Here is a 23,785-nt window from a genome sequence, read left to right as displayed (position 1 = left end):
TAAGCTGATGCATGTATTTCCTGTGGAGCGATGCGTGATGTCATTAGTTTTATGAGCACAGTGTTATCAGCCACACTGCCTCACCCTGTTTTCACAGCGGATGAAGTGACGCAGGTCTCCATGCTTCATATAAGGAAGCACCACGAGGGGGAGCCCTTCCTGGGGCAGCAGGATCCCCAGCAGGGAGAGCACGTTCGTGTGGTGGAACTCCTTCATGAGGATCCCTTCCTTGAGGAACTGCTCCACCTCCTCCACATCAGTGATCCCTGAAGCAGGGTGAGGGGTCAGTAGTACCCAACTCTTTGATCAACAGCAGTGTAAAACTCTTCACCACAGAGCAACACATTCATTCATTGTTCATCAGGTTCATTGTTCTGGAGGTCCAGAGCCAATCACAGAGACACAAGGCAAGAACCACCTATGTAACACCAACGAAATGGAGGGAATGCTATTAGGTTTATTTCTTTTCATATTCAGGGCATTGACTCTTATGCATTGAGCACCTGTGTGCTACTGTGTGCTGTGACTCTTGTAAACAGCCAGGTTTGTTGTAACCGTTGAGCTCACGAGCACACTGACCACATTATAAACATCACTTTGCCGAGATGAAAGAGCAACCATTCATTACATGTGTTCCACAGGGTCCTGCAAACAGGATCCCTTCCCAGTGCCACTCACTGTTCAGTGATTTCACTGCGCAGTGAATCTCACGATTGTTTGGATCCGTAAGATACCCGTGGTACACCGTTCCGAAGTGACCTGAAGAAGAAAAAAAGAAAAAAAAAAAGGGGTGGGGGGGGGGTCAGTGGCCCTGTCGATGCTGGAACAATGAAGGCAGCAGACAGCAGATGGCACAGTGGTTAGAGTCAACAATGAACATGGAGGTTGCAAGTTTTAGCAATGTACTTACCCTGAATTGACACAGTAAAAGTATCTAGTTATATAAATGGATAAATCATTTTCAGTATATTAACACTAAGTGTGGTTTTATTAGCACCACGTGCAGTTTTCTCCACTAAGCTGGAGAAAAGTGTGAGCTGCAAGAAGAAATGCAAATAAAATCACAGTTTTCATTAATTCACAACCTAGTTAAGAAACACATAGAAAATGAGATGCTCCCAAAGGATGTGCCAAACCATACAAGTGCAGATGACTGATGTAAACCCATGACATCCAGACACATGGTGTGAGTGTTGTGAGCCTTACCCTTCCCAATGATCTGGTCGTGCTGGACATTGAGCGTCTCGGCAGGAATTAGCACATCCTTCACCTCCTCGAGTAGCTTGGGACGGAAGCTGGAGATGGAGATCTTCTCTGCAGGCATGAGAGGCATTAGCAGGCTGTCCATGTTGCTGGCATAGGCCGGGCCAGAAAGGATGACAGTCGCACCACCACTGTTGGTGCTGGAAAGCTCTGGAGGACAGGAACACTATCAGTACAGAGGTTATAAAAGTGGACATGTAACTCACTAATTCCAGTTCCAGTCCAAGTAGCACGTTGAGTGAAGTAGAACGGCAAGGTAAGTGTCCATCTTTAATCTTTGGACAGGATACTACTTTATTAATCCCTGCAGAGAAATTCACACCCGGCAGGTCAACACAACACCTACAAGCAAACGCAGTTACACCAACATAAATAAAAAAATGACAAAAAAATATTTAAATAAACTAAATATTACAACAAAACTACACATTTTTATTTGTAATAATTTCTATTTTACTCCAATTTGATCTTTGACTTTTATTCTACCTGTATGTTGACAAGAAGACAGTTAAGTGAATTGAATTGAACTGAAGTGAATTGAATTGAATGTATCTGCCTAATTAACTCCTGTTTATTTTTTTGGGACTTGACTGAACTGGGTCAATATACAGACCTAATGAATAACAGGTCATACATGAGATAAATGAATATAATAATATGATATTAACTGTATTATAGTTGTAATACTTTTTTTGGGTCCAATTTTTGGAAAACTTAACTGGCTGATCAATTTCAATTCTATTTCAAATTCACTAGTGCTAGGATTCACCAGCTGATGGATTTAAAGCACCTCACCATGTCTATAGTCACCCACAGCAGAGGAGTCCACATTACGGCTCATTCTTCGGTGGTGGCTGCTTGAGAAATGAGACAAGTGGTTCTCTGCCATGGATGCTGGAAATTTAATAAGTGTTGAAATAATTAGCTAGAATGGAGATCAACTGCTTTCACATATTTTGTGTGGCTCAAACACAAAAGCAAAGAAAAGCAATTCTTGAGGAATACTTCTATAATTTATGACTGGCAAGATGCACAAATCATGCATCCACTCTAGACAAGATCTGGAGCAGAACATCCTAAATGTAAGGGTTCAGGAAAGAAGGAAGCAAACACACACACACACACACACACACACACACACACACACACACACACACACACACACACACCTACCTTTCTTCTTCTTCCTCCTCACATGGTTCATAATGATGAAGGCCAGCACAGCTCCAGCCACCAGCGCACACAAGATGCCCAGCACAATGCCCACTACAGAGTGGTTACTGACAATGACCACCCGGCCCATATCCATCACCTTGCCGTTGACCAAAACCTGCATTACAAGTGGATATTACAAGGCATTGAAATTTTAGCAATCAAGCATACATTTATGAGCATGTGCTGCAAGTTCTATGTATTTGTTCATCCTTATTTGTTAAGCAAGTCAGTTGCAATGTGAAGGAAAAATTTCTAACTCATGAGCCCCTCTCTTTAGGTGTCTCTTTGTTGTACATAATGGAAGTTGGGAATGAACACCTATGATAATAACAGCAATGAATGCACTGCACAAACTGAAATGTGAAGCCATTGCAAAGCCCCCCCAACAACTTGTTTCTGGTCTCTAGTTTTTCTTGAGGTGGCAGAATCTTCAGCATATAAAGATGTCAGTTGAGCATCACTACCCCTCACCTTCACAGGTAAGCCTTCGTTGGGAATGGTCAGGTTTTTAGGGATCCTGCAGGTGATTTCATTGTCCAGCACTATGGCATTGCAGTCCACCCCTCCCACCGTCATGGTGATCTTCATACAGGAACTGACTAGGTTCAGTCTCTGGTGCTGTAACAACCATTTTGTTAAAAAATAAAATAAAAAAATAAAAATGTTCATATTCTCATATACTCCAAAGCTATACTTCGTTTACTTGTATTTATAGCAAATATTACAGGTGTTACACAGTACAGAGTACACACATGTAAAGACTGACATGTGCAACACAGTAGTCCTTCAGTTATGACATATGGTGCTTACGACAACCTGGACGTATGACATCCCATTAACCTTATATTGTTTTCGGGTCCCAACATTTGATCGCAACGTCTTAGCAGCCATATTTCTTATTAGTGGCATGTCCAGCAGCGACTACATTTTGTCTACTTTAGGTTTTATTTACAATAGCTAGCACGTGAAAACGGGAGTTTTTGGGAGAATTTTCATGGAGCAGAAAAGGCAAAAGAAAAACTGAAAATTTTGTGGCATGAAAATGTAATTATAATATGCCACTGTATTTGTATTGTTGTTGTTTGATATTAGTATTAAGAATAATGTGAAATTACCAATATATACCATATATATAGTTATTTAACAAAGCCTTGCATTAACCTATATATTCTTACAAATCATGTAAGGCTTTTTGACTTACAACAAAGTCAACTCGTGACACGAGGTGCCAGAACGGAAGCCAACCGCACACCAAAGATCACCTGTACTTCTCTTAGTAAGCAGCACAGATTTGAGTTGAAAAGAGAAATATACATCTTTACGCACATGCAGTGAGACTTCATCCTCGCCAGAGGTGAGCCGCAGGATGTTGCCTTCATTTTCAAATGGAATCGGTTCTGCATATGGGTGGTAGGAGAAGCCGCGCTTCCAGAGGCCAACAGCCCCATCCATGTCAAAGGAGATCTCTCCCTCCTGCGACTCATCACGGGGGAATTTAGGAGTACAACACACCATCTCGGTTGCACTTGCCGTGCCAACGCAGTCCTGGAGCGGTGTGAAATAATGCAGTGTTAGCTGATACACACCTCTGCTTTAAACCTTCTTTAGTCCTTGAGAGGACTTTAAGTGGATATGTTAAGATCACTTGTGCAATAAATATTAAGTTCTGTTAAATTTAGAAAAATGTTTGATGGTTCTTTCAGCATACCACTGATGAAAGGAGCAAAATTGTAAAACAAAATCACGCAAGGTACACTCCCAAGCAGGGTTATATGAAACACCTGCTTAAGAAGTTCAGAGAACTTTGCTTTTTGGTGCCCAGCTGTTGATAACAGCAAACACATACAGGTGTCAGCTGCTCAGCATCAATCTAAAAAAAGGAAACGGTGAGAGCTTGGAGCAGCACTTACCCTCGACACACGGTTCAGGTTGTTCCCTCTGGGTGTAAAGTGGATTTTGGTCATGTAGACAGAATCCAGGTTCTGGCCTCTGATGGTAATTGTGGACCCTCTGCAGTTAACATATAGGGTGGAAAATTAAATTCTTTTCTCTTTGGTTAGCAAGCCTGGCGGAAAGAGCAGGTTAAACCAGACTCTTGCAGGACCATGTGACAATTTACAGCATTTCAGAGTCCATATTTTTTAATGTCAAGGCAGCTGATTAAGGTAATTTCCTTGCTCATGAACAATTAAAGATACCCTTCATCTAAATCTGTGTTGTGTGCAGTAGTCAAACAGTACAATGAATCAGTACAACAGAGGTCGTCTTCGACTTACGGCATATGTGACTTATGATGGCAGTCTCATTAACCTTACTATATAATTTCAAGTCCTGACATTTGGTCCTAACACCTGGCAATGACCCCTCTATCTGCTGCTCTACTACAACAAACAATGCAAGGAAGCATATTCATTATTGGCTCAGTGTGTCCATCTGTAATCAAATTTTATCAACAAAATTGATCTGTTTATAGAACATTACAATTATGAGTCTATTAACATTACTCTTTTTTTTTTTTTTTTTTACACAAAGGCTGACAAGTAAAAACATACGTATTCTGGGGGTGCACAAAAGAAAAAGGATATAGAAATGAAAATAAGAATAGTGCAGCATGAAAATGTAATACTGTACTGTGTATTATTCTATATTACACACACAATCTGAAACCACTTGTCCCAAGCGGGGTTGTGGCAAGCCGGAGCCTAACCCGGCAACACAGGGTGCAAGGCTGGAGGAGGAGGGGACACACCCAGCATGGGGAAACCAGTCCATTGCAAGGCAACCCAAGCAGGACTCAAACCCCAGACCCACCAGAGAGCAGGACCCGGCCAAACCCACTGCGCCCGCCTTATTCTATATTACCACAATTTAAATATGAATGTCTAAAATTAATGAAAAATACAACATAGACTCATTGTACAATGTAGCATTCATGTATGTTCATTGTTTATATATCCCTGCGGTTTACATAATATAGTCTAAGGTGGTTTGGGTTAGGGATGAGGTTAAGGTTAAGTAGGATTGTCAGAACAAAACCCCTTTATAAGTGGAGGACTATCTGAATATCCAGCTCATACACATTATTTAGCTATAGTATGACATGAGATGTTTGCAAGGGTCTATCAAAGATATTCATACACTATGCTCTTGGGGATTCACGAGCAGACATCCCACAGGGCAGATAATCGAACCTGTCAAAGCTGCAGTCCGGCAGCACCTCTGTGATCTCTGGCATCTCTTTGTAGTGGAAATCCTTCGTTGTGTGTACAGGTGAATCATCAATATACACCCTGAGCACTGCATCTTTGACCTCCGGCACACTTTTGGAGAGGCAGACTATCAAAGACATATTGCCCTTGGACAGCGACACACTGTTGGGGGTGGAGAAGAAGGATGCAACAGGTTCACCATAGGATTCAAAAGACATCTGGTTTAGGGATCACTGCTCAAAGGACATTCAGGGGAAAAAACCTTACAAACCCAGTTATCAAAGACCCCGAATGTAGCCGAATAAATTATTCTTCAGACCAACACCAACAACAGCCGGGGCACTTTTAAACTTTCAACCATATTCTATGATGTGACATACACAGTTGCACAAATAAATCCATGAGCAACAACAAAAGACAGGGTTGAACTGGTAGGCATTCAACCTTTGTATTGGACAATCCTCATCATCCAGAGTGACTCTCCTAGTCCTCCCAGCATCCAGGTGAGTACCAGTCACGTTGATGAGGGTTCCCCCATCGCGTGGTCCATAGTCTGGCTGAATCATCAGGATTTCAGGCAGCTGTTGGAACAAAGTTGGGCTGGATGAAGCCTGGGTGGGAGGATCCAAACAGACAGAAGCCTATATATGTTATAAATTATGGCTTTTTTTAATAAGCATGTAGGTTAGCAGATTTAAACAGGTCTGCCATAGAGGTGCAAGACCCAGAAAGCCAACTTTACCACAAAGGTGAATCCTCCTATTGTTGCTTCTCCATTGATGGAATACAGCCCCTCCGCCTTTCCCTCATGCACCGTAACAGTAATGCTGACAGGCCTGAAGGACACAGTCATCCCGGAGCTAATCCGACACACCAGGCTAGGGAACAGCGAAATAGTGGGCTCATCTCAACCCATTATGTTCTACGCCGATGCACCACCCTCCCCACTGCCAAAGAAAGTCACAGAATCAAGACTTTGCTTTTACTGAAAGTCCACCCCTTTACTGTAGAGTTACACAATGAATCAGTAACTGATGTTCTGCTATGTATGGAAGTGTGGGTCACTCGAATTAAGGGTGTGGTGCACCCTCTGAGTCAGTGTTTCTCATTTTTTCTGTATGGGCCTGTTTATCTACCTTACTTTACACAGACTATACCCCTGCCACTGATACTTCAATTTTTTTGGGTTTCCTCTCCTCAGCTGCCAGCTGGCTTATCCTAATAGTTACCTATAACTGCTGCTATTCTGTATTGTATCTTTGTACTGTATTCTGTACTGTATCCTAAGCTTTGTTCAGCCCTCAGTGGTGAGAACACCTTGCTGAGCACAGTGCTCTATAAAAGAAAATGGAATTGAATATCACTAACTACGAGTGCACCACTCAATGCACATGTTTCTGAGTTTTTAATACTCACTTAGCCCAACTTATCATATAGGAAATCAAAATGGAAAAGACTGCACTTGAAATTTAACAAACATGAAAGATAGTGTAAGCTGTTCCCAATTGAGTTTGTGAAAACCTGGTGCAAAAGCCTGACAAACACAGCACACCACAGGGGTGATAATGTATTCAGTCCTCACTGTGTGTTGTTGCTTTTCTCCGGCAGCACGGCACATGTATTCTTCCCCACTTTGAGACGGTGAGTTGAGGAGCTGATGGAGGGCCGCTGAGGGGAGTGAAACTCCCATCCACAGAGGGTCAGCTCTGTCTCGCCATTTAGGGGAGCTGTCTTTGGAAAGAACTGCACCAGCGACACAGCAGATGCATAAAGTTGCATAATCAGCATAAATTAGATGTTTTGCAGAGCATGTGAAAGCAACACTTGGTGTGAATGACCAATGAAGCCACACTTGGAAAAGATAAAACTGAACTGTACAGAACAAAAAGTAAAACTTCTTTACCTTGGAAGACTATGTTCTTGCAAAATGTTGTACAATATCAGCCAAAAGTTTGAGTACACTTGCTAGAAACTTTTTCTAATTTAACAAAGTTTTTCCTCCAGGTTATTAATTTGAGTTGTCCTTCACTTTGATTTTGGTTGTCCTATGAGTTCTTGCACATCTTTATGGGGAAGTGGGTTGCATAGTGGTTAAAGCTGCTCCCTTGCACTCAGGTCCAAACCCTACCCCTGCTGTCATACATACAAGCAAAGTACTTAACCAAACGTTGAGTTTAAAAGCATTAAAAAAAAAAAAAAAACCTTTAGAAAATGGTGAAGCACTGTAAGATTCTTTGGAGAAAAGCATCAACTACCCAGTAGCTTGGGAGAAACATGGCAAATAAATACCCATCTGACAGATCCTATGAAGTGGTCTGGTGGGGCTCCCACTCTTCTCCTCTGCCCTTCTCAACCGGTGTCCCACAGGGATAGGTACTGGGTCCTCTGCTCTTCTCAATCTACACATCCTCCCTTGGCTGTCATAGCCTCCCACGGATTGAGATATCACTGCTACACTGATGATTCCCAGCTCTTCCTTTCCTTTCCACCTGGAGCATCAGACATTTCCGCACACATCGCTGCCTACCTGTTGGACATCTCTGCATGGATGTCTGATCATCACCTAAAACTCAACCTCTCCAAAACAGAGATCGTGCACCTCCCAGCTGGCCTGTCTTCCTGTCATGATCTCTCGATCAAACTGGACAAAGCACTCATTTTGCCTACCTCCTCAGCTAAGAGTCTGGGAGTGACAACTGCCTCAAGACTATCTTTTTCTCAGCACACTGAGGCCACAACCCAGACCTGCAGATACATCCTGTGTAACATCCGCAGGATCCGTCCTTAGCTCACAACCGACTCCGCGCAACTACTTGTCGAGGCCATGGTGACATCCCGTATGTATACTGCAGCTCTCTCCTGTGTGGCCTTCCTGCTACTGCCATCAAACCTCTACGGCTCATACAGAACGCTGTTGCTGCTTTACGAGTCGCGTTTGACTTGCCGAAGCGTTTGACATTATCTCCACTACTCATTTGTCTGCGCTGGCTTCCCATAGCTGCCCGGATCAAATTTATGACCCTGGTTATGACCTACAAATGCATTAACAAAAACTGCTCCCAGATATCTACAAGACCTGATCATTCGTTACACCCCAACCAGACTGCTTCACTCATCTACTTCTGCCCATTTGGTGGTCCTACGTACGAAAGGTAAAGCACGGAGGTTCGCGGTTCTGGCTCCATTGTGGTAGAACAACCACCCCCAGAACTGCTGAAACTCTGTCCACATTTAAAAAGGGTTTTAAAACTCACCTCTTCCTAACTCATTTCGCCCATGATCTGTTAAGTTCATGTAAGGTATAAATGTTCATGCCTGTAAAGGTATACATGTTCATGATCATACTCAGATCAATCCTTACAGAGCCACACCTGCAATGTAACAAATGTTTATATGTATCTCAAAAAAAAAAAAAAGACTACTAGGAAGATGATTAGGAATCGGCGATATTCCGGTAAAGTTCTATGCAGCTCCTTGTGGTATGACCGTTGGTACATACAGTGAAAGAAAGAAACTAACTGTACTTAAGAACCGCACGTCTGTATCTGTGTCTCTTTCTCCTAATGTAATGCACAAATTATATTTTCTATGAGATGTACATCGCTTTGTAGAAAAGCATCTGCTAAATAATAAATGTGAATGTAATGAAATGTTAGTTTTTTGGGTTGTTATCTTGTTGAAGACTGGCCAACTAGCCACAATCACAATGCAATGATGTATGTCTGAAATACACTATGATAGTCATGCTGTTTGAGACTGCCATTGACTTGGTAAAGAAGACCAACTCTGTGACCAGCAAAGCAACCCCACCTCACCACACAGCCAACTCCATGTTGGACAGTGGAAACCACACAGGCACAACTTGTGCTCACTCTCTCTGCATCTTACAGATACTTAGCAGTTAGACCCAAATATTTTAAATTTTGACACTAATTCATAAGATTGACTTTCATTTTTCAAATGTACAGTTTATGTGATTGTTTTGCCCAGGCAAATGTGGTTTCACTGGGGCGTATTCATACTTTGGACTGATACTGAATCATGTAACATACAACCCCTATAGCTAGTATTTTATCTTTCTATAAATGCACTAATTAAAAGGATCATAAGGATGTTGTCATGACCTGTAGACACCTAAGTCTGATGAAAGAAAGAAATGATAATAGTTGCTGCATGAAGCCAACATCTTGTGTGTTTGAGACAGAAGAGTAAGTTTCCAGAAGTAGTAAACTAAACCACAAGATGAGTAAAGCTTTCTGGTGAAACTGAGGTGAATTTACATATTTTTAACACTCCATTTTCTGGAAAATTGGCAACTATATTTAAATTCTTTGCTCAAGGGTGAATCAGCAGCCTGAGGCCACTAAATGCAAATCATTAGACCATGCAAGTCATCTTTGTTACAGTGACACAGCTACAAAACAGTCTGATGTGGGGAAAATTGCTTGTGAGGGAAGGAGTATCTTGGATGTGTGCCCACCTCAGTGATGACAGGGGCACAGGACTCATTCCTCCAGCCAGCCTGGCATTCAGGTTCCCAAGTACACTGTCCTGAGCACCACCCACAGCCCATGAACTTGGGCGCCTTCAGACACATGCTGCATGTCAGAAAGTGGCGGCAGCCTGGACCTCTCTGGGGTACCAGGAACATCTGAGAAGCAAAAAAGAAAACATGATTTTGACATAAGCAGGAGACAGAAAGTATTATTCATCTTACAGGAAGTATGTATCATCATCTTACACTACCTCACATGATCCTTTCTTTACTGAGCTCTATGTGCAAATAATGCCCAAAAACTGCAAGATTCTTATGGCTGTGGAAGTGAATTCTGACACTGCTTATCAAATTAATGACTACTGGATTCATGAAGCTTGAAAAATGTTTAATTTTCAGGGGGGGGGGGAAAAAAAAAGTTTAGGCCTGTATGAAGCAAACAGAAAAGCAGAAAGTGAGAGACTTGGAGGAAAAGGACTGCCATGGTGGCCTCCGTTCCCCTCCAGTCTTCTCAAGTTTTAGTTTGAAGGTGCTCTGTTCTATGTTATCAATTACTGCTAATTGTTTCATTCAGTTACCACAAACTGTACCTTGTTCCCAACCACAAACAGGAGAGATTCTGCAGAGAAGACTGATGCGATTGGGGATACTTTCTGGTTTTCCACCAGGGAATAATTAGCAAATACGATGGGACCGGATCGTCTCAAGACAAGCTGCAAAACAATATTGAATAATCAGTCAGCGGCTTTGCCACTTAGAGATAAGATTTTGCATAAGCGTGGATAAACTGCATATGTATAGTTCTTAATTTTATTTCCTCTGATCCTTAACTGTGTTTCATTGCTCTGTTTTATATGTTCCTAGTAAACAATGTTTCCCTTTCTGCCTCAGCCAAATACACGTAGTATAAAAATATCCAAATCTGGACAAACGTACCAATGCAAAATTGCAATAACTGAGCAAAGAACCCTAATATTAGCAGAACAGAGCAAAGCCTCTGATGTTTTAAAAAAAAAAAAAAAAAAAAAAAAATCTTATCTTCCCATAGCTGCAGAATACACATCACTGCAGTTCTCATTTTCCAGGTGGGACAGATAAATGGTTTAATACCAACCAAAACTTAAATATGGTTTTGAAAATGAGAAGTAAGTAGTAAAGCATCCCTTCTCTGGACAGCAAGTAACACAGTGGTTATCAGAGCTGCCTTTTGACTCCCACCTTCTGCTACTGTACCTGCAAGTAGGGTATTTATCCAGAGTTCTTCTGGTAAGAATTACGCAGCTGAATAAATGAGTAAATCATCTAGCATATCTCTGTGTGCTGATCTGGAGAAAACTTTCAGCTAAATGAATAGATACTAAATGCAGTGGAGAATCTGCAAGCTATAACAGTCTGTTCGAACTCCTAAAGAGAGATGGGGGAACTGGTACCTGCAGCAGCCGTCCATCCGAAGTCCCAATGTGTGCAACGGTCTTGTCCTGTATGGTGGTCACCAGCAAGGAAGTGAGCAGGACATCCTGCATCTGTCTGTTGAAGAGGTCAACTCTGTAGTATGGCTTGGACACCATGGTGGGGTGGTCCCTGCAGGTAGCGCTGTTTTCCATGCTCTGACATCAACAATCAGGGATCAGATAAATCAATATAAAAACACACTGCCAATGACTTTGGGGACCCAAAAGTAAAGATGACATCTAACTGACCTTCAGTTACATTTACTCACTTAGCAGACACTTTTGTCCAAAGCAACTTACAAGGGATACTGTGTAGTGTTATTAGCCCACACCTTATTCACCAAGGTGACTACATTGCTAGATTAACCCCTTGTAAGTAGTGTCTCATCCATGCATCAGTGAAAAACACACACACACACACAGAAACAATGGGGGAACCTGAACAGCATGTCTTTGGACTGTGGGAGGAAACCCACAAAGACAGAGGGAAGACATGCAAACTCCACACAGACTGAGCAGGGATCAAACCCACGTTCTCTCACACCACCTAGGCGCTGTGAGACAGCAGCACTACTCGCTGTGCCACGGTGCCACCTGAGGTACAGGTCTGCATTATAAATTGTGAAACAACTCGGCAATGTTGTTGAGCTGCCAGTTATAAAAAGTTGTAAAATAGGAAAACCTGTGCGAATGTGCCACACGCATTAATGAACAAACAGCTTTTAAACAACACAGCTGCACGACATCAATGTATTCACCATATGGGACAGCTGGTAGTGTAGTGGTTAGAGCAACTGCCTTTGGACCCAACAATCACAGGTTTAAGCCTCACCTCCTGCTGTAGTACCCTTGAGCAAGGTACTTACCCTGAATTGCTCCAGTAAAATTACCCGGCTGTATAACTGGGTAAATAATTGTAACCTTAACATTGTAAGTCATTTTGGAGAAAAGTGCCAGCTAAGTGAATAAATGTAATGTAAATATTTCTAATCCTTCAGCAAAATATTGTGATTCTGGACAATAACATGAGTCTCAGGTCACTCTCCTTTTCAATGTTTGAATTCTGAATGAATGGTTCCTGGTAAGTACGCCTGTAGCCTGAATGTAAGTAGTGTATCTAGCACTGTAAGTCACCTTGGTGCATAAGGTGTGCGGGCTAATAACACTATATAGAGTTCACTGGAAGTCACTTTGGAGAGAAGTGTCTGCTAAAGAAATGTAAAAGTAAATGAATCAGGAAGCCCAGCTTCCTCAGACTCCCTCCAGCACCATCCAGTGCACAATCATGCTCTGTTTTCGATTTTGGCATTTAGGATTCACGCTGACATGGACACACATTGCTGCTCAAAGCTTTTTTGGGCAGGCTGTGTGCCACCTGTTTCCCATTATTACATTTTACACCTTTGACTTACAAAGGAAACAAACAATCTGTGCCTCTGCAGCCGTATGCAGCTCTGCCTGCCGGGGCCAAACATTTGATCACAAAGAAGCTGCGAAAAGGGTTGAAAATGTCAAAGTCATGGGAAAACCACAACATCTGAGTACTGCTCTTCAGCAAACCTCTAAACACCTTGGGGGATAACAGCATTTCAAGATATGTCCTTTAATAGCTTTTCCTCTAAATTCCTTCCTCTTGGCAGAGATAATAAGACACTGTACTTTACCTTTATTCTAAATGGTTCTGTGGGGGCATCCCAGAAACAACAAACTTGTGTTTGAAATATTGACAACAAACAATATTCCCTATATTGTTCTATCAGAGTACAATAATGTACCCAAGGTACAATATCACCAAGATATTAGATGCACACACTCTATTGTGGTAGGGACTCATCATCAGGACAGTGCTACACACAAACTGAGTGTGTTACACACTGTGCTAGTAGCACACACTCTCCTGTTTCTGTGAGCATCCAGCTCTCTTGTCCAGTACTGGACACTCTGACAAGATGTTACTTCACAACTGACCGCTTCCATACCTTGTGCTTGAAGGTGCGCCCAATGCCACATACACTGCCGCTGAGACGCAAGTGCTTATAACTATGAGCCATTCAAAAAAAAACAGCATCATGTGCACCATCACCCATTACAAAGATATTAATGTATGAGGAATATTTTTAGATATTGCACATATTTCACATGAAGTGTTACCCCTCCCCCTCGAGCCTTGTGCACTGTGTTGCCGGCTTAGACTCCGGTTTGCCCCGACCCTGCTCGGGACATGAGGATTCAGACTGTGTGTGTGTGTGTGTGAGTGTGTGTGAGAGAGAGAAAGATGACAGCTTGTGGAAATTCATACCCATTGCTCCACACAATGGGCAAATAAACTCGTTTTGCTTTGATAAACATGGGCAGTGCAGGTGACATGGCAACACTCAACAGTGCACTCAACCCCACACAGGTGCTTCCACGCAGTACAAGACAACTTCTGTCCATGGTTATCGGTTCAGAGCTGCCATTCAACACAACAGCAACAAAGTGAACATGGAACAAACTCTTGTGGGAACATTCAAGAAGAGGGCATAACACAAATTCTGAGACATTTAGTTGGCCTGGGAGCCTCTCCAAATTGTTGGAATATTCCAACCGCCTCCTCCCCAGTGTTGATGTTTCACATTCCAGTGACTTCAGTTTGTAGGGCCTTCTGCTTGCACAGTACACACAGTTTTTCAGTCTCAACATTTTCATGTGGGATACTTAGTATATACATCAATAGGTAGGTCCTCTCCTTATGGTGCAGCACTATATCCAGATGCTTTGCTATTACTGTGCAATCTATGACTAACATACCTTTATGAGGGAATTAAGTTTAGACTGAGAAGAAGTTTACACCTGTTTCAGCCATTGATCCCACTCAAATCAGTTTCGACGTGCTTGTCTTGAGCAAGTTTTGTCATACCTGTCAGCGTTTCAGGTCATGCAAGTTTTTTTTGCCTCAATTCTTTCCACTCAAATTTCACAGTATTCACAAAATTAAGGTGAATTTATTTTTGTTTTTTATCTTTATTTCTGGGGTTCGAGTCCCGCTTGGGGTGCCTTGCAACGGACTGGCGTCCCGTCCTGGGTGTGTCCCCTCCCCCTCCAGCCTTACGCCCCGTGTTGCCGGGTAGGCTCCGGTTCCCCGCGACCCCGTATGGGAGAAGCGGTTCCGAAAATGTGTGTGTGTGTGTGTGTGTGTATCTATCTTTATTTCTGTGGGGGCACGGTGGCACAGCGGGTTTGACTGGGTCCTGCTCTCCTGTGGGTTTGTGGTTCGAGTCCTGCTTGGGGTGCCTTGTGGCGGACTGGCGCCCTGTCCTGGGTGTGTCCCCTCCCCCTCTAGCCTTATGCCCTGTGTTGCCAGGTTAGGCTCAGGTTCACAGAGACCCCGCTTGGGACGAGCAGTTTCAGACAACATGCGTGTGTCTTTATTCCTTAGAATTAATGCACTTTTTTGTCTGTTTCTTAATTTTATAATGCTGCAATTGTATTATAAATATTGGTGTTCTGCAAAGAGGGCTCTGGGTCATGACACGTGTAAATTTCTACTACTTCTACTTACTGTGAAGTTGGCAGCGAATTTTGTTGGGACTCCAAAGCCTACAGAACTGCTTAATAAACTGTGGAATATTTACATTCAGATCAAACAGAGATTGATACAGTCAACGCTCATTAAAATGAGCAAAATTTAATATATAACATGAACATATGCAATAGGTGATATTTTGGGCTTAAGCATGTCGGGAAACCATATAGATATACTGTATTAACAGTAATATAAAAGTATTAGTGAATATAAAATACTGAGTTCTTCAAACAGAAACAATTTCCTTGAGTAGTGCAATTTTTTTTCTGCAAAAGATGGGTTACAAAATTATTGGCACCCCCACCATTAATATTTGGTTAAACCTCCCATACAATTAATAACAGCACTAAATGTAATGTCTTACAAGGTCAGGGAAAACAAAACTGCGAGGAGCCACCAACAGCGTCTGACACTCTGGCACCAGCAGGTATGTACTTTTATACACACTATGTACACATACAGTATAAACGCCGCACGTGTGTGTGTGTGTGTGTGTGTGTGTGTGTGTGTGTAATATATATATATACACACACACACACACACACACACACACACACACACACACACACACACACTAAATGTATGAATATAATCACTTTTTTTTTTTTTTTTAATTGGGGCATTAATCAGCTAGACCTAAGCGGTCTTGAAAAGAAAACGAAGACAACAATTAGATGGCCTGTTACAATGTTGTGGCCCATAAGCACCTGAAGGTCATTTCCACAGTCATTACACTAGAGTCCCAAATATGTCCTTGTGTACACAGAAAGGTAACAGCAAAGTGAAAATACTTTCCATTTGTCCAGTAGCAAAAGGAGGAGCCCTGCTGCAGTACAAGGTATAAAATGTGAGAAAACGAGCGGAACGGTAAGTCTCCCTGCATATCTGTCCTTGCCATCTGGGCAATAAAATAACAATAAATATAAAGAGGGGTGCAGAAAGCACTTCTGTTCCATGAGAAAGGTATCACCCTCAGGTTTGTACAGTACCGGAAAACACCGGGATGACAGCATTTTTATGCCATGTGTCTCATTAACATGAGCTTATGTATCTGCCTTCAGTTAAGCCTTTTGTTTATCATGGTGTGAAATGCATGTCTGAAGAGCTGGAGTGCAACACAGTTGTCTAGTGGAGCAAAGGCCAAACGCTGAATGTGTTCTGCTGTATCATGGTGGCTGTGACTCGTCAGATGTGATTCAAAAGAATTTCCCATTGCGGGACGAGGTCACGCATCCTCCTTCAGTGCATATTCACTGTAGGGAAGTTCTTTTCAGAAGTGCCTTTTTCCCCCTCAGTTCTCAGGAGTTCTCAGTTTCCTCTGGGTGCTCTGGTTTCCTCCCACAGTCCAAAGATGGTTTTCCAGGGGACCATGAATGGTTCTTACTGTGAGAGTGTGAGTGTGTAAGGGAAAAGCTGTGTGCATTTGCCCTATATTGGATTGACATCACATCCAGAGTGCCCTTGAATTTTTATTTAACTTAACTGAACTCAAACTCATAGATAATATTTAAACAGAAACCAAAATAGCCAAATGGCCAAACGACATCATATAGTGCCAACTAGTGTGTACCCCGCCCAGCCTTCTGGCCAGTGAGTCCAGGATAGGCTCCAGACCACCTCGACCCTCACCAGGACAACCAGTTAATAAAAATGCATGGATGAATGGATGGGATACTGACTAATTTCACAGACACACCTGTAGGAATGATTTCTAGTCACACAGAGAGCGAAGTTAATGGTGTTAACTGGACTCTGACAGTTTACTCATTGACAAATGTGGGTTGAATGGGAAACGATATCTGCAACGTTCCTGTGAGATACTGACAACGTTCATTCTGAATTCATTCCTTTCTGTGTGTTATTCTTCTACCTCGTTGTTCCATTTGTTCTTTGTCATTCCACTGAGTTATGACTCATAGCCTGGGCTACAGTCCAGCTCAGTCCAGTGGGACAACAATTACATGAAATATTAAAGCTCTACATTGTAACCATTATGCACTGTATTGACATCACTTGTGCATGTAATGAAGTAGTTTCATTATTGGGCTCTGCTGTTACCATATATTTTACTGATATAGTAACAAAGCGTGTCTAAGAGTGGTGACAGCAGGGAAGATGCTGCAGGTTCTACCCAAACAGCAACTCACCGCCAACTTCCCTTTGAACTCCCTCAAGTTCACCTTTTCACTCGCAGAGGCCGTGAGGAATCCAGAACACTTCCTGTAGAGCAACACCCTGCTGCTCTCCAATTTCGTTTATTCAGGTCTGGCCTCACAGGCTACAGGATACAGGACTCACCTCGTGAGGGCAGTTCTCGCAGGACTGAAAGTGGCAGAGCCCACGGGAGAGCTGCTCCGGGCCAGAAGTGCAGCAGGCGTCCACGCCTTTGTCGATGGCGACGTTCACGTTGTCCATGGGGAACGCGCAAAGCGCCGAGTCATGCTTAGGCTCCCCGGACTCACTGGTGACAGCAAACACGCCGAAGAGGATGTCGTCCTCCTCCTCGGTGCCCAGTTCGTCGGCCAACTCCCTGCCGGCCCTGCCAAAGTGTGCCGCCTGCAGCACGTTGTATACCGTGTCCCGGAAGACCTCGTCACTCCTCCGGCGACGCCGCCGCTTGGGCTCGAAGCGGCACTCGAGCACCACCTCACGGTAGCGCCACATCTCCCACTCGTTGCGTGGTAGCCGACCGAGACGCGTCTGCAGGGGCGAGCCGGCCTGAAACGGGTTCTCGCGCTGCACAGACAGGAAGTACACGTACTCCTGCGTGAAGAAGCTGTAGATGTAGTGGATGTGGTAGGAGGAGCGCAACTCCGGCAGCACCGTGAGCCCCCGCACATCGGCATAGAAGCCGTCCTCTGTGGCGAGCGGCCGACGCACTGATATGGACTGCCTGCCATACTTCTGAGCAATGCTGTCATTGACAGTAGCCGCCACAAAGAAGTAGACCGTCTGACCCTCCTCCACCATAGTGACTTTGGTGCCGAGCGGGCTGGCAATGCAGTCAGGACAGTAGGACGGCGAGTTGTGCTCTCTTCGGAACATGCACTTGGAAGACGAAGGCACTTCATTGGGGATGAGCTGGTGGAAGTAACACACACCATGCTGGGAGCTGCCACACGTGTACAAATACATGTAAAAGTTGTCGAGCAGCAAGACCTCATTGTCAGTGTTCTCCAGCGAGCTGATCTCCCTCTCCACGTCACACAAGCTGCAGAATGTGCAGTTTGGGCTGCCAACGGGCCCCGTGCGCAGCTCCCACACCTTAGCTAGGCTGCTGTTCACCGCCTCGATGACATTCTGGGAGGCCACGTAGACCTCATGGAAGTACAAGTTGGTCACTATGTTCTGTATGGGACCGTGCGCCTCGAAGTAGGGCAGGCTGTACTTTACGGAGAAGTCCACAACTTTAGGGGGTGTCGTGGGACAGGTGAGCAGACCAGAGGCCACGAGACTCTGCATCCAGATGCACGTCACCCACAGCAGAGCTGCACGAACCATCTCCTCTCTGGCAGCAGGAGGAGTGAAGGAGAGACGCAACTTGACAGGTTACCTGCACGTGGGCAGCTTGGCACAGGTCATTCTGAAGCTCTCTTGGAAATCTGTGTGAAATGAAAAGAACACTTATTAGCGCAACGTACAACATGCACATAATCACGTATACAGGTGCAAAGGTTAGGGAAGCAAGTTCATGCTTAAATCCCTTTTGGAGCCACTTGCAGATGTGTATGTGAATGAGGAGCCCATGTGCTTTGCTTGTTATTGATTACTCAGGTCCCCACACAAATGAAATGAACCCGCTGCACTTATTGCTTTTTTTAATGCAAAAACAGCACACATTGCGTGCATGAACAGCAGAAGGTGGTTGTGTTGCTGGTAAGTTAGTTTACTCTGGAACCATAAACCAGGCCCTCATCCTGCTCCACTGAATCCAGGTTACTAACTTTGCCGCCGAGTATCTACAACATGGCTGTGATTCACGCTGACAATGTAAGATAGGCATGCAAAGGAGTGGACAAAAATAATCATGTAATGAAGGAGATTTACTTTGAATAACAATCACATTCTCAAAAGGCAGCTGCAATGCTGAGTCATTAATTTGACTACCAATTATATGTCATGTGTAAAAGAGCTCTAAAATGACCACTTTGATAGAGCATTCAAAACAACAGGACTCAACAAACCACAGAGCTCCAGAAAGGCCAAGCAGTCGGTGGCCGAATCGCATGTGCATCGGTCACAAAAACTGCAAAAGAACAGTCTCAAAAATAATGAAAACATATGTGAAACGTAAACAAGCTGCATTAGCAAAGAGCAACAGCAGTCACGAGTCAAAGTTTACTGGCAGGGCCTAAAAACCACAAATGTACAGCAGCAAACATTAGCACAGATGTGATTCAGCAACTCTGTGACCCAGTCTCTAGAGAAACTACATGCCGGGAGCTTCACGAAGCTGGGCGCTGTGGGATTTGGAAGATAACACCCCGATACATACTGCTGAAGTAACTTAGGAGTGGATTGATGAGCACCAGGGTAGAGTGAAGGCAAAGGGAGGCCCAACTCCTTATTAGGCACTTGATATTAATTTAAGCGCAAGTAAAGCCAGGTCCCCACAAAATATAAAAAGTGAATTAGCCTTTTGCAGATAATTGTTGACGTACCTTTGTCTACTGCTACGTGTTTCCATTTCATTTCTGTATTTAGCAATGCGCGCGAAACCACTTGTCCTGACGGGGCTTGCGATGAACCAGAGCCTAACTCGGCAGCACAGGGTGCAAGGCCGGAAGGGGAGGGGACACATCCAGGACGGGACGCCAGTCCGTTGCAAGACACCCCAAGCAGGACTCGAACCCCAGACTCGCCAGAGAAGAGGACCCGGCCAAACCCACTGCACCACCACACCCCCTTTATTTAGCAATGTATTTAGCAACAACTGGTACTGATATAGGGAGTAGCAGACATTCAAAGGACATTAGTGACCAAGAGTGCAACCAGCCTCTTAGTCAAGACTTTCCATTCCAAGTTGCCCGCTGGTGAAACTATGAAAGATTAAAAATATAATTCAGTACAATTTCAGAAATGGCTGCTTTCCTGAAGGAGTATGAGTCCTGGATTTTTCTTCTCCCACTTTCAGGCATAAAGGCTGCTGAGCAGTAAGTATGTATAACTTCCACAGCAAAGTTTTCTAAACACTTCCTTTTGTACTGTGTAACATTTGATTGTACACCAATTATGTGTGCTATTTAGGTTAACTGCACCTCCTTGTTTCCTATGAAAACATGTCACTTGCTTTTAGACAGGCCAGTAAATTGTAAATGCCAGTGTTTCCATGGACATTAATTAACAGAGAATAAGAGAGACGGGCCGCCTGCGAGACCTCGGATGTCTCCACTTGGCATTCCTGTCACAGTCGTGCGTGCTTTTCACAGCAAAAGATGCACACGGACCGATGGTTTTGCAACACTTGTCTTCCATAGTTACAGATGAACTGGTCGCTCAAATACGTGCCGTGGAATTTTAATGGCTGGAGCAGGAGAATTAAGTGCCTCTGTCTATGTGTGGGAGTGCTTGTATGTGTGTGTCTGAGAGGGTAGACTGCCTTATATCCCTTATAAATTTTTTTACTCACAACTGTACCACATAGCAAAACTAAGAAAAACACATTTTTAAAATTGCAACTATTTTACTGTTTTACAAAACAAATAAGCTTTTGTTTTCAGTGGTCTCATGGAATGTGTAATATATGTATAGATATGTACAGTCACGTTATGAGGACCGTTATATGTTAACGTGTCTTTCCCCCACAGAACTGGCTCCAGCCAAGGGCTAAATGTTGAAGAAGGGCAGAAGGACATGAGTATACATATTTATAGCAACGACAGACTGCTCTATTTTTACATTCTTGGCCAATAAAACCCAGAGTCAAGCAAAAAGAGGTTTCAATTAATTCTCTACATCTTCTGGTCATGAAAGACACTTTGAAACAGTGCTTACAAGCAATAGGCAGCACAGTAACCAAGGACCTAACCTTGATCACACAACTGTACATTTGAACTCAGTAATAAAAAAAAAAAAACTCAACCTTTAGTGCCTTTGCAACTTTCCGAATGTGTCAATTGATAAAAAAGTAGGAAAATCTACAGAAACTACTTCTGTAAATATTTCAACGCAACACATTCATTTGCCATTTTCTTACAAACTGACACTGAAATGATGCATAAAAAGGGATCTGCTACAAAAAACAGACTGTGTGGGGATGGATGGATGAATGAATGGATGGTGACATCCATGTGCAAACACAAGCACTGTTCTTAACTGCTTGAAAATGTTTAATCAGAACAAATGAACCAAGGGGTAAATTACTTCCCAAAGAGGACACAGTCAAAGGGAACAAGCAGTTTTTTTCTATACCGATACCACCGTATGTTTCCAAAATCTTTTGCAAACAGGTAAGATGTACAAACCAGTGTTAAACCCCAGAAAACACAGTCAGATAAACCACCCAAACGGCCAAAGAAAAAGTCAAAAGTCATTATTCCCTGGCAACATAAAAGATGCCAGATGCGCAGCTTCACATTCATTTACAACATTTATGCCACTCGGTATGTTCACAGTATCAGCTGCAGTTCAGTACCCTGATTAAAAGTACTACAGCAAGAGTGAGATTCAAACCAGCAACCAACAAACACTAGCAGAACACTACCTGCTTTTACACGTAGTTCACAGATATTCCCATTAATGTTCACACAGCAATATGTTACACTTGACATTGATTTCAGACTCATTTTGTAGCTTTTGCAAATAAAAATGTCCCTCCCAAAATGAGTAACATGCACCAAAAGTACAGTATTTGAAGTCAGCACTGAATGTACAGATACATGATCAGTTTGGAAGCACAAAGCTTCACAAAGAAAAGTGCTACAAATTCCATAACCTATGCCCTGTAGAATGCTGTTTTTTAATTATTGAATCCCCAACCCAAAGTGAACAAGTGGTGGACAAATAGCTCAGACACATGATGGGGTGTTGAGAGCATAAGGGAGGTACAGCTGACAGTAGAGAATTTCAACAAGAAGTGTAAGAAAGTGTAGGAAATGGTGAAAAAGCAAGGGATATTTAGGGAGGAAATGAGGGGAAACACTTCTGTACAAATCTTATACACTCACTGTGACTCTGTCCGTGGATCTGGACTGGAGGAAACGAAGGCATCGTTTCAATCAATGAACCATCAATGAAAACACACACACACACACACACACACACACACACACACACACACACACACACACACACACGTGTCACGTGTAGAAAGCTATATACACGGATTGTGTCACTTGACTTTTGCAACACTGCCTCCGGATAGAAAGAAAAATAAATTTTATGGAATTATTATGTTCGAGAGAATTCAATTTTCAGCGTCGATTCACACATTTCGATTCGCACGTGTCTCAACTATTAAAGTTTAAATTATGTAAACTTGTGCTCAACTGATCGGATCCTACGCCGCCGGTGACACCCAAAGTTCTTCTTTCTTTCTGTCCATTTTTGCGTTGATTTTCACAAAGGTTTAGCGAGAAAAACAACAGATTAGTTCCACCAGTGTCACTTCACAGGGCGAAATGTCAACCAAACTGAACGGAAAATGCAATAATAAATGCACATGATAATTTCACATTAATAATGGGTGTATAAACGAGAACTTCAGTCTGGTTTAGAAGAAACCGGGCGGTTTTTCCCTAAATGTGAAAACCTGTTTTTGGAAAAGTTTAGACGGTGGTGTTTGAAAGAAGAGCTTTTTCATTCAGTCCAGGTGTGTGTGTGTGTGTAACACACATCATCACGTATACACACACACGTAGTACATACATGATACAAGTGAGTGTGTGTATTTTACGAACGAACTAACTAACTAAGCAAGCAAGCAAGCACGTACCTACCTGTACCTGTCGGCGCCCGATCAGACTCGCGGTTCGCGACTTCTTTCTTTGTCCACAACAAGAAGTTCTTTTGTTGTAACGGTTCTGGTCCATGAGCGACGCCACCTGTCGGCCAGGGGTCCCCCTGTGTCTGTCTTTCCGTCTTTAATTCCGGCAAGTTGCGCGTACAGTGAAATCCATCATCGCCTCAGTCATACGCTCCTTTCACCACCATCGGATCGGGGAGCCGAAGAACCGCAGCGCTCGCCGTCGCCGGCGTCGCGCGACTCCACCACGCTCCTCCTTCCGCGAGTCTCGTTTTCCCGCCTCACCTGGAGCTGCACGCGCTGCGCTCTGCCTCAAAGCTGCGGTTTACGCTTCCGTACACCGTTCTTACAGCGTTTACACTCGCTTTGCACACGGACGGTTCGCGGAAACCTGCTGCCGCCCTACAGAGCCCGATTGGTGGCGTCGCCTGTAGACTGTACCGAAAGATGAAGGCCGATTTAGTTTGCCTCAGTTTTTCAAGTCTGAGACACGGCCTCGTATCCCTGAAGTTTCCCCTGCGGACGAGAACGTTCCAGCGCGTTCCTCCTCGCTCTGACGTCACCGCAGCGGGGCAGCGAAGGCCCGACGGCGGGTCGTTCGGTCAGTACCTCAGAGAGCGCCTT

General features: G+C 43.5%; 1 protein-coding gene across 3 annotated transcripts in view; it reads right to left on the bottom strand.

Moving 5' to 3' along the window:
- The window catches only part of mst1rb (macrophage stimulating 1 receptor b), a 28,048-nt gene extending 4,629 nt beyond the window's left edge, over window positions 1-23,419 (bottom strand). Inside the window, exons 1-17 of one of the 3 annotated variants that reach the window (XM_018733989.2) lie at window positions 23,132-23,419; window positions 17,497-18,800; window positions 11,613-11,789; window positions 10,773-10,895; window positions 10,168-10,338; window positions 7,270-7,430; window positions 6,430-6,565; window positions 6,132-6,268; window positions 5,670-5,849; window positions 4,389-4,488; window positions 3,805-4,023; window positions 2,950-3,096; window positions 2,437-2,593; window positions 2,059-2,157; window positions 1,207-1,413; window positions 679-759; window positions 85-266 (exon numbers count right to left, since the gene is read on the bottom strand). In XM_018733989.2, coding sequence (XP_018589505.1) covers window positions 85-266; window positions 679-759; window positions 1,207-1,413; window positions 2,059-2,157; window positions 2,437-2,593; window positions 2,950-3,096; window positions 3,805-4,023; window positions 4,389-4,488; window positions 5,670-5,849; window positions 6,132-6,268; window positions 6,430-6,565; window positions 7,270-7,430; window positions 10,168-10,338; window positions 10,773-10,895; window positions 11,613-11,789; window positions 17,497-18,699 — 3,480 coding nt within the window. In that variant the 5' untranslated portion in view covers window positions 18,700-18,800; window positions 23,132-23,419. The remainder of the gene's footprint in view (window positions 1-84; window positions 267-678; window positions 760-1,206; window positions 1,414-2,058; window positions 2,158-2,436; window positions 2,594-2,949; window positions 3,097-3,804; window positions 4,024-4,388; window positions 4,489-5,669; window positions 5,850-6,131; window positions 6,269-6,429; window positions 6,566-7,269; window positions 7,431-10,167; window positions 10,339-10,772; window positions 10,896-11,612; window positions 11,790-17,496; window positions 18,801-23,131) is intronic. The other 2 variants (XM_018733988.2, XM_018733990.2) reach the window with 2 other exon arrangements.
- Between the last annotated feature and the right edge of the window lie 366 nt (window positions 23,420-23,785).

Source organism: Scleropages formosus, chromosome 22, assembly GCF_900964775.1.
Source record: "Scleropages formosus chromosome 22, fSclFor1.1, whole genome shotgun sequence".
NCBI lineage: Eukaryota > Metazoa > Chordata > Actinopteri > Osteoglossiformes > Osteoglossidae > Scleropages > Scleropages formosus.
Note: the sequence above shows the minus strand (reverse complement) of the source record. Positions and strands in the feature narration are given on the sequence as shown.